At 37.5% G+C, this 12,011-nt stretch overlaps 1 protein-coding gene across 2 annotated transcripts in view; it reads left to right on the top strand.

Annotated features, from left to right (window-relative positions):
• Positions 1-12,011, top strand: part of LOC118628249 (doublecortin domain-containing protein 1-like) — a 74,680-nt gene that overhangs the window by 27,246 nt on the left and 35,423 nt on the right. For both annotated transcript variants that reach the window (XM_036259086.1, XM_036259087.1), the window contains exon 5: positions 7,236-7,441. In XM_036259086.1, the coding sequence (XP_036114979.1) occupies positions 7,236-7,441 (206 nt within the window). The remainder of the gene's footprint in view (positions 1-7,235; positions 7,442-12,011) is intronic.

Genomic DNA, 12,011 nt, shown 5'->3' with positions numbered 1-12,011 from the left:
GAACTCTTTGAGATCCTTTCTGTGCAGCGAATCTAGGAGGGAACATGTGGTAGGCATTCAGAGCTTGTGTGCTGAATGAACAAACTGAGTAAATGAAATGGATGGTTAGAGTCAATAATTTTAAAGGTCTTTTTCAATTCCAAGTTTCTGCAATTCTGAAGCCAATGCATAGTAATGCACTAAGCCTATACCTTTTTTGCTTCTTCCCTCTCCGAGCTGTCCACCATGACACCTGGTTTCAGAGTAAATTCATCGAGGGACATGGTAATGAAAAAGCTAATTAATCATGAATATAAAAATATAGTCTTTTTCCAAAATACAGAGAAACCATAAGTCAAGTTAATACCTACCTAATGAAAATATTACCCACTATCTACCTGATGAAGTAATAGTGATGTTCTCATCTGACATGTTTGACAAATATTCTACAAAGATTTATTGAGCATCTACTATGTAACAAATACTATTTGAGGTGCTGACTATACAGTAGGGAATAGACACTTATATTGAAGATGTATGATTAACTGTTATTATTTTGTTAAACCTCCAATAAGCACACTTGTTTACAGTGTACCAGATACTGGAGGCTCACATTTCATGCCCTTGAATTGCCAAGCCTAATGGGTCACAGATGTAAAATAGAGAAGTTCAATAAAATGAAGGGTACAGAGATAAAGCTGTGAAGCTTAAAGAGGGATAGATCAAAGAAAGCTTCCTGGAGGAGGTGGCACTGAGTTGCGAAGGAAAGGAGATAGCCTAGCAGAGAGGGAGGGGGAAAGGCATGATAAAAGTTGGGAGTTAGAAAAGAACACAGTGTGTGTCAATAGCTTATTTTAGCTCCCTGCACATCGGCAGATGGGGATGTGTCAAACTCCTTTACTGTAACGATTCTCAACTGGGGGTAATTTTAACTCCTGGGGAACATTTGACAATGTCTGGAGACATCTTTGGTTGCCCCAACTGGGAAAATGCTGCTGGTATCTAGTGGGTAGAGGCCAAGGATGCTGCTAAACATTCCACGATATCCAGGACAGTCCCACAACAAAGAATAAGGACCTTTAGACCAAATATAGGCACTAAGAGCAGCTGCTTTTTAGATGGTGCAAAGGTAGGACTATGGTGGAATGTGGGACAGTATTAAGAAGCTTGGACTATCCAGTCATTTTAAGTTAGAGAAGTTTTGTGTTGCTTTTTAGGCACATGAGGGATCTTACAGTGTCATGGTTAAGAAAACTGGCTCTGGAATCATTCAGCCTGGATCTTGTCTCTGATCTACCTAATGGATGCATGATAGAGATGTAATCGCTTCATTTCTCCAGCTCTCCTTTTCCTCATCAATAAAATGGAGATGATAATGTGACAAAATCCCCAAGGTTGTGAAGATAAAATGAATTAGTGTATATAAAGCTCTTAGCACACTGCTTTCTATGGTCTGTGGGCTGACGCTCCACCCACTGACTGAGCCAAACCAGCCAGGGCAGCACACTGCTTTCTATATGCTAGGTTCTTGATGAAAATCATGAGGATAATCATGTCACCAATATCACTGTGATTCATATTTACACATAAGTGTTTTATTTGTGCAAATCCCTTTTTTCCATACAACAAATAAGGGAGTTACTATTATTGTTCCCACTTCTAAGATCAGAAAACTGAGGCAAATGAGACTGACTTAATTTTCCAAGATGGCAGAGCTATTAAAAAGCAAAGTTAAGATTCGGATCTAGAGAGTTTGGGTTCAGAGCCTAAGCTCTTAACCACTAGGCTATGCTGCCTCTCTAGTGTATTAATCAACACATCTTAGTCATCATTAGTATTACTTTATTAGGCTGCTTTGCTAATTGGTTAAAAGTCTTTATTTATATAAAAGGTTTTATATATATTTTAATCGCCTTTCCATGTTTATCAATATCAACAAAGATTTGGAAAGCAGGAGCACCTTTTAAAAAACTATATATAATTTATGTTATAAATGTTTTCAGATTTGTTTTAAAATTTATAATGTGCTTTTACTAGGTTCATGTAGAGTTCTTTCAGAAAACCTATTTGGAACTTCAGAAAATGATTTATTTTTATTTTATTTTATTATTTTAAGTTGATAATTTTTTAAAAATTAATTTATTTTTGTTACAGATGTTTAGATTGCATATTTTTAAGTGAGTTAAGTGTCTTTAAATGTTATCAGGTAATCCTTTTATCAGAGTAAAGTTTTATTGGAATGAAGGTAGTATTATTCATTAATTCATTCAGCACTAATTGAGCACCTACACCATGTACTGGGGAAGCACTGCAATGTTTAGCCAAGTGTACACACAGTGATGGTACAGTAGGATAAGTTCAATGGTAGGTGTGTTCACAAAGAGCAGAAAGAAGGTGTCTAACCTGGAAAAAGCTTCCTAGGAGAGATGGTCTTCAAACAAAGTCTTCAGAAATATATAAGCATTTATCTTAAATATATTTTTAGTTTATTCTAGTCTACTTTACTCCTTCTAGACCTTCATTTGCCAAGAATTTCTCCTTGGCAAGGTTTCTTCTTGTTCTGAAGAAATTCTATGCTGTTGTGGTCATCAATGAACATTAACCTGGAAGATCAATCATATTTAAGTTTATACTGGGGAGAGGTAGGAAATAATGATGGTAGGCATATACACCTAACAATAAAGTTTATTTTTCCCAATTGGTATGTTATGAAAACAGAAATAAAATTAAATTGCTACAATTGAGCATTTAAATGCAAAGGAAAAGTTAACATCTAATTATATTATGTGTAGTGAACTTTCTCATACCCTGGAGAAAAATAATAAGAAATACCGGCTTGATTTCTACCTTCTAAAGGTTTAAGTATGGAAACAGAGATAGGATATATACTTATACAACACTTACATAAAATTCCGGGTACTTTATGTTCTTTCCTTATCACCTAGCACAGTGCCTGGCATGTGGGAGGTTCTCAAACATTATTGAGAAAATGAAAATAATGATGGTTGGAACAGGCTCTAAGGATTCAGAGAAATGACAGGTCATTGTGGGCTGGGACAAGAAGGGAAGATAAATTACGGTAAGATAAAATCAGGAAGTTTGGATATTGTCAGATGGTTGGCAAACTCTTCTGTTAGACATAAGTTTAAGGAAAGAGACTGTGTATTTTTCGTATTCCTTGCACAGGATCTGGCACAAAGGATGGGCTCAAATAAGTATTTGATGACTATCTGCCAGACACAGAAAGACAGGCTAACTGATTGACTGACTAGTGGAAAGCTTCAAAAGCTAGCTCCAATATCTTTCTCTTCAGGCAATGATAAAATTGATGCTTTAGGAAAATTCAGCTGTAATTGGAGTATAGAATGTCAGATGTAACAGAAGAGGATCGAATGCAATTTGGAAATCCTTACAGCTGATACGAGGCTGAGAGAGAAATGGGCCAGTGGGACCAGCTGGGACCGGAAAGGAGCGATGCTTTCAGTAGTACTGTGAAGAACGAACAACTGAGAGTTGGCTTTGCCTTATTTAACTCTGTATGGGGTCAGGTTTCCTAGAAGCAGAGCCTGAGGTGGGCGGTTTTGTGCAAAAGACTTAGGAAGTGCTCTTAGGTGAAACCTGGAAGTGAGTGAGGGAAGCAGCGTACAGTAGAAGGTTTTGATCTGAGGTCTAGCCCCAATCTGGAGTGGGAAACACACTCCTAAGAGTTGCCCCTCCTTGAGGCAAGGAGATTGGTCATTGTGTCCCCTGGTCTGTCAGTCATTGGCTGTCATCTGCACCTCTAGGTAGGAAAGAAGAGGTCATCACCTCACAGGTGTTTCCTGGCTAGGTGGCTGCTTCTTTTCAGCCAAAGGTAGTTCTCAGGAGAAGGGTGCAGCTGTGAGGTGTCAGTGGCTAGGACTCATCGCAGCTGGAGTTTGGGTATATTAGCGCAAGGCAAAGGAATACGAGGGGTGAAGGGCACCACCAGTGTCATCTACACTTTGCTATGGTCTCTTCTTCATACAGTGCCCTGCTGAGAACCGTCTGATAGCTTCCCATCACTTCCAGCATAAAATCCAAACCCTGTATGCTGGCCTCCACAATCTGGCCTCATACAAATTCACTTTGGCTCTATCCACATACGAACTTTATTTTTCTTTCTCAAACACACCAAGTCTCATTTTTATCCCTGAGACTTTGTGCTTGATTTCACTCTACCTGGAATGATCTCCCCCCAGATTTTCATGATTAACTTCTCATCACAGAGGTCTTTCTACTCAGATATCACCTCTTTAGAGACGCCTTTTATGGTCTATCTCACCCCAACAGGCTGTGATCTGCACAAGCTATTCTGTCCTATTCACAGCTGTCGCCCTGGTACACTGATGAGTGGACACCCAATAAACATCATTGAATGAATAAGCAATTGCTGAAGAGAAATGAATAGGAGGTTAAGGGTTCAAGACTCTCTGAGCTAGTGGATAACACTGATAGAAATAAGAAATGTGAGTGTGCATAAATTTGTGTGGAAAGGTGTGAAATTTTGTTTTAGGTATATTGAATTTGAGATAATGGCGGAAAATATGTGGCGGAGATGGAATAGTGTAGAGACTAGGGGCACGTCTCTAGAACTAAATTCACTGTCCACTGCTACCACGTCCCAGCTGCAGCATCTTGGGCAAGTTATTTAACTTCTCTGTGACTCAATGTTCTCACCTGTAAATAAAAATAAAGATATTATCTACCCCATAAAATTGTTGAGAGAACTACATGAGTCAATACCTATAAATCATATAAAACAGCATCTGGCTAATAGTAAGTATTAATATTTTAATGGAATTTAAGGAGCTTTACGTATAAAAGAGAGAGTCAACACCAGGGCTCGGATGAGGGTGAGAGAGTGAAGCACCAAAGGGCCAGAATTTAAGGAGTTGCGCACTCTGAGGGTTGTGTCATTGCACCGCCCTGTGTGTGCACCCTTACATGTTGCGGTTTTGTTTCTTCACTTGCCTCATTCTAACCCGGGCCCTTTTCTAAGCAATCAAAGGAGAAAATCTTTTAGTGTTAAGATTCTCTAAATCTGGGCACTTGTATGACCTCCTCCCTCTGGCCTGGGTTTCTTGCTGTTGCTAATCTCTGGGTTGCCTCACTGTCCATTGCTTGCTTCTTGGTCTTTTCCATCACTTGCATAACCAGTTCTCTGCGGCGAGTCCCCTCTGCTCAAATGCTCTGAGTAGTTTCTGTATTTCTGGTTGGACCCTGACTGATGTAATGATTAATATACTCTAATGCTCCGTGATAAGCATAGGATTTCAGGGACATGGGGGAAGAAACGAATGTTTATAGAGTAAGTTCAATGTTTTGGTACTTTAACATATAAAATATTTAAGCCTCATAAGGTGGTGGAATAGTACTAACTAGATACTTTGTAGATGAGAAATCAGAGATGCGGGGTGGGATAACTCATGTAGGATCACTAAGTAACAGAGCTGAGTTTCAAACCTAGTTTTTTTCTCTATCCTCACCCGAGGACATTTTTTCATTTCTTTTTGTTCAGGTAGAGTGGGAGTGAGAGAGAGGAAGAGACAGAGAGAGAGAAACATCAATGTGAAAGGGACACATCGAGTGGCTGCCACCCGCACGACCAACCAGGGCCGGGGACAAACTGCAACCGAGGTACGCGCCCCTAGCGGGAACCGAACCCAGGTCTCTCTGGACCGCAGGCTGATGCTCTAACCGCTGAGCCAAATTGGCCAGGGCTCAAACCTAGTTTTAAGGCTTTTATAACCTTTCCACCTTTCAAAGCATCTGGGGGGTATTCAGATTATGGGTAAAGTATCAAACTACAAGACTTTATTAACTTTATACCCCAGTGAGAGAGATTTTTAAATTTTATTTTTAGAGATACTATTAGTTTTCTGTAAAAATATTTTTTCTGTTCTTGAACGCTTAAGCATATCTATAATTTAGTTTAACTTATTCTGCAAATTTTGCTCATAATTCTGCCTACAGGGTATGTCTGTATGCCTGTGTGTGTGTGTGTGTGTGTGTGTGTGAGAGAGAGAGAGAGAGAGAGAGAGAGAGAGAGAGAGAGAAATCAAAAGAGATTGAGAGAGAAATCAAGGAAGAGGTATAAAAAGACAAGTGTTTTTGTTTTTGAATATTCAATGTAGCCATTCTGGGACTTGAAGATTATTTACAATGACTTGCTCATATTTCATATCAATACTAGATTTTATGTAAACTACTACTTCTAGGTCAAAGAGGCCATGTTGCTTTCAAGGCAGGTGGTAAGACAAAAGTGTTATTTGGAAATTTGGGCAAACAAATGCAGCTATTTTCAGTTATATGCAAATAAATTTTATTTCTCTCATTAGGACATATAAAGAGCAGATGAAAGAGGGGTCATTGCATTTTCGTATTTATGTGAAAATAAACTATAATCTAAAATAAATTGAATGCACAAATAAATAACTCAGGTGCAAATTATTTATTTATGAAATGAAGCTTCCTGAAAGAAAGGAATGGTAGCAGCAATTTAGTAGGCAATATACCACCCTTCTGTTTTCACCCTTACTTTTTCAAAGTCTTACATAGTAATTTAGTTGCACTCCCATTAATATTAGGGGGAGTTTTGAAACTTAAATTCCTGCATACACATCTTTGAAAATGTATAGGTCAGAGTAAACTGTTCATGCAAAACTGGTTTTCATTTTTAGTGAAATAGTTTGAATCTCTCCCCAAAAATGTCCTAAAAGTCACCTTCATTCTAGTCACAAGGGAAGAATGATGATTAAGGTTACTGTTTGGAGGCCATCATCTTTAAAGCAACATGGATAATAAATCATATTAAAGAGAAAAAGTGTTTTCTCAACCCTAAAGAACACGAAAGTTCAGGACCCGAGTTGTTGAATAGTAAGCGAAGGACCTTGGGCCATTTCAGTGGACCGGTTCAGCCCAGTGCATCTGATCAGTGATAGAAGCATGCTAAGGTGAATTTTAATTAGGACTAAATTGTGGTATTACTCTTTCATACCCTGAACATCTGTTCCCTTCAGAAATGATGATTTATGCAGGCTATCAGAGCAGACAGCTTGCTACAGCTTATGTCACGGTTTGTGGGAAGCTGGTGGTAGCATTTCAGAAAACCAGCATCTAAATGGAGACTGGCCAGTGTATGTGATATAGGTAATAGGGGGAGGGGAAGCATGATGTGTCCATTTTCAAGTTTGAAGCCAAATATTGACTTGACTTAAAAAAAAATTCTCTTCTAGACCATCTGTTGTTAATGAAGAAAGTAACTTGGACAATGAATGGGCTGATGCTTCCTACTGAAGTCAAAAGACCGAAAACCAAGCCTGTTCTTTCTATTAGAATGAAGAAACTTACTGGACAGACCTCAGTCCGAATTCTGCTCTTTAAGAATGGCATGGGGCAAAATGGGCATGAGATTACAGTGGGAAAAGAAACAATGAAAAAGGTAATTTTGTATCAAATATTGAAGTATGAATTAAATTCCAAAGGTTTTATGGCTTTTGAAATGTGTTGTTCTTTTCCATCTAAATATCACTGTCAACTAATAAAATGAATACCAAGAAGGCATTATATAGAATGCAAAAATGCAGCTGTTTAGAAGTATGCTTGTTGTACTAACAACATAAATTACCTTGGTAAAGCAACACTATTTCAGGAAATTATTTGGCTAATGTAGTTGGTCATTTACCTAGTAAAAGTTATATATACATTTGGTGAAACATTCTAGTGGGTTACAATATTTCATAGAATATTTAGATTGAAACCAATCTAAACTAACTTCAAAATCCAAATCGCCATCTTTGCATTTAGTATAGAAATAAGACCTAGAAGCATCTATGGTCCTCAAAGGAATAAGTAAAGTCCAAAATAAATAAGATTCAGTTAAAGTATCCATATATATTTTTAAAAGCAAATCTGACGGTCCTAAGACAAATCATGTAACAACAATTCAGCAAACTTTAAAAGACAAATATTAAAGTATTATTTGTTAGATAAGTATATTTTTTAGAAGGTGCTTATACCTTCCAGATCACCTTTTATATTTAAAAAAGATATGGAGGGCGCTGGCAGGTTTGGCTCAGCAGTTAGATCATCGGCCTGTGCTCCAGAGAGACCGGGTTTGGTTCCTGCTAAGGGCATGTACCTTGATTGCAGTTTGTCCCTGGCTCTGGTTGGGTCGTGCGGGTGGCAGCCACTCGATGTGTCCCTTTCACCTCTCTCTCTCTCTCTTTCTCTCTCTCTCTCTCCCCCTCCCACTCTATCTGAACAAAAAATGGAAAAATGTCCTCGGGTGAGGTGAGGATAAAAAAAAATAAAATATGGAAGAACTAATGGTATTTGAAAATAACTTTTTTTATAGATAAGAATTTTTCAACCAACCTTGAAGCAGCCTAATAATAATAGTTATTATTATTAAATATATATTCAAGATTAAAATACAACAAACTGGTTTTAATCCTGTCTTCATCATTCACAATCTGTGAGACCTTGGACAACTTACCTTCTCTGAGCCTTAATTTCTTCATCTAAAAAATAGGGTAACAATAATGCCTACCTATAGAATTGGTATGAGGAGTCACTGTGATATTATTCCTGGATACAATGCCTGGCACGCCAAGGGTTTCCAGTAAATATTTGTCATTCTTATCTTTAGGACTAATAAATACACATCTAATAGTTAGAAATCATTTTTTTATTTATTATGAAATCAAGATAGATGTAAATCACTTTATTATACCAGATTATTTTTAAAATAGTTATTGCTTGAAGCAGGTGAATCGTTGACTAGATGTTGGAAATTTTTGTCATCAAAATATCTTTATTCCTCATCTACTTATTTTTGTGGTTGTGTTATAACCCCAACTGGGCAAGAACATTTATGAGAAGCTGGGAAACCAGGTTCTATCTCCTTCTTGCTGCAGATTTGGATTATGAGTGAAGCAAGTGATCTGGCACACCAGAGCAAATTGCTAAGGCAAGTTGGAACATCTTCCCTGGAGATTTTGAAAAATAGAGAAGATGGACACATCTCTTGGATTGTTAAAGTGCAGTCATTCTTGGAGACAGATGATAGATTAGATAACCTCTTGAGTTCACTTCAGTTCAGTCTCTGTAATTCTATGCCTTGGTGGTAAAATTGGGGTAATGGTCATAGATTACATGTTCTTAGATGAAAGGTGGAGTGTAAATAAAAATGTCACTGCTATTTTGCTTTTTGGCCCTAGAGAGCAATTTATTTAAAACTGTATGATCAAGAAATTCTTCAGCTTTTTAATTTTTTTTTTACAATTTGTTGAATTTTAAGAATGTTTACAATTTATAAACTCAGGGAATGATTCAGTAATAACTGTATCTGTAAATATTTGTCTAATTATCACTTTAGAAAATAAGATAAAGGAGAGGAGGCAACAGAATGTTGGCCTTGGGTGTCAATACAACCTTTTGGAGGGGAAAAAATAATGGTAGTTAATTATTTGGTAAATACAATTTAAATTTTGAAAGCTTTGTTGAAAATTACAGGATAATGCCCCATTTATAGATTAAATACCAAGTCAGTAATAGGAAAAAAAAGTTGGCATACTCATAGGAGAAACACAAATTATTGTCTCTTTTATGATAGCACATTAAGAATGTTGGGATTAATGGCTGTTTTTAGATTACTAAAATTTTTAAACAGTAATTTCGATTACTTAGTAATTTTATATTACTAGTTATAGTAAAATGAAGTAGACTGTAAAGGACTCTGCTATGGTGAAAGCTATTACAGTGGAATAAGGAGAGAATTGTTGAAGATGGTTGGTGAAATAAGGTAGCGAGAATAGAGAAGTCTCCTCTAAACTCAGAATGAAGCCAAGGGGAAATGACTGTATTTCAATTATAACTGCAAAATAAAAAAGAAATCAGTTTGTTTTAGGAGGTTAATTAAGAAGTTTGAAATAAAGGCCAAAGTGACATAATTCCTTAGCAAACTTTGGAATACCAGAACTATGGGACATTCCTTTGCAACTTGAATCAGATAGTTTTAGAATTCCTTGGTATGGTTTTAGTAATCATACAGCAACAGCCACTGTGGGGTGTAGGCTAAACATATATATCTATGGGTCACAAAAGGTATTAATAAAAATTCAAGAGCACACTGTAGAAAGTAAATGGAAAATGAAAATATCTGTTCTCAATGCATAACTTTTTAAGGTGAGCATTGTAGTGGATTAGTTGTATTTTCTTTCAAGTGTCTCTTAGAATCATTGTCAGAGAAGTGGTATTAAACTGTGTGGATTTTTGTATTATCCAGAATAGCATCTCTTTTATGAGAAATGTTTATTTTTTCTTAGCATTTAATAATTACATTTACTTATTTTGTGGTAAAATTTTCTATGCACTATAACTAATGGCATGTGATTACAATGGTGAAGAAAACAATGAGAAAGATAATGAAATGAATGAAAAAAATGAAGAGGACCCCTGTCCTCTTGCTCCAGTTTGAACTCTTTGTTCTGTGACCTCTATCCTGGGATCTCCCTTCACTATCATCAGCTTGGGGATTGATCAACACCCCTCCCCCAGCCCCCCATTGGATACTTTTCTCCCAGTTTCCTAGTCTTCCTTCTTCTCATTTACTCTGTTGCACACATTCCAGTGGTTTTTAAAAAAAATTGTTTTCCCCTTTATTGATTTTAGAGAGAGAGGAAGGAAGAGGGAGAGAGAGAGAGAAACATTGATGAGAGAGAACATTGATTGGCCTCCTCACTGGGGGTTTGGCCCACAACCTGGGCATGTGTCCTGACCGGGAATCAAACTGGCAGCCTCTTGGTGCATGGGTCAATGTTCAACCACTGAGCCACACCAGCCAGACTCCAGTGGTTTTTTTAGAAAGAGAACATAGCAGATAGGTGTTTTGAGATGTTTGGAAACTAATTCTTCCTCTAAAGATGAAAGATACTGCTCCATTGCTTCTTGTTCATTTCCAGTGTTGCTGTTGAGAAGTCTGGCATACTGATTCCTCATCTTTTGTAGATGACCTGCATTTAATTTTTTCCCCTCTGAAAACATTTAAAATAATCTTTTTGTTCTCAGAGTTCAAAAATTTTTCCAAGATGTGCTAGATACTCAGACTGAAAAGTCTTATACTTCTCTTAGAATTATTTTGTTGAATTTTTTTTGACAGTTTTTCTTTTTCTCTTTATCTTACAATCCAATGACTTTTTTTTTTTTTTTTTACTTCTACTCCTTGGGCTGTCTCTGTTTTCTCTAACTACTTGGTTGTTTGTTTTTGGTTTTTCCTATTATAGGCTTTTCTTACAGATGAGTTAATCCTCCATTAATATTTAAAGGTAAGGGCTAAACCCTGGCTGGTTTGGTTGAGTGATTGGAGCGTAGGCCTGTAGACCAGATTCATGGGTTCCATTCCAGTCAAGGGCATGTACCTTGGTTGCCGTTCGGTCCCTGGCCCTGGTCCGGGTCATGCAGGAGGCAACCAATCAATGTGTCTCTCACACATCAACGTTTCTCTCTCTCTCGTTCTCCCCCTCTCCCTCGCTCCCCCTCACACACACACTATCTGAAAATCAGTGGAAAAATGTCCTCCAGTGAGCATTAAAATTTAACAATAATAAAAAAGTAATAATAAAGGTAAGCGTTAAAAGCTGATTGAAAAGCTCTTGAGCACAGGTGTGCTTATGGAGGGATGGGTTTCACTGGAGAGTGTTTTGACTAGGCCTTTTCTTGGAGATTGGGAAGGTCCCTAATTGTCAGTGTTTGTAGATCTTTTCTCTGGAGCTTATGAGTTTCACCACATGGAATCTGCCAATTTGAGAGTTAGTAGCCAAGTGGAGAAGGGGGATAATAGTTGCGCTTTCAGTATGTAGATTTGCACTTAATTTTCCAAGTAAGCTACCCTCACACTCTGGTCTGCTGGTGCTTCTAGTTCCAGAACTGCTTTAGCCTCTCTCTAGAAAAAATCCCGTGTCTTCTCTTCTGATGGCAGAAGTATAGTTGCCTTGAATGTTTGTTTTTGG

This window comes from Molossus molossus, unplaced genomic scaffold, assembly GCF_014108415.1.
Source record: "Molossus molossus isolate mMolMol1 unplaced genomic scaffold, mMolMol1.p scaffold_m16_p_13, whole genome shotgun sequence".
Lineage (NCBI taxonomy): Eukaryota > Metazoa > Chordata > Mammalia > Chiroptera > Molossidae > Molossus > Molossus molossus.
Note: the sequence above shows the minus strand (reverse complement) of the source record. Positions and strands in the feature narration are given on the sequence as shown.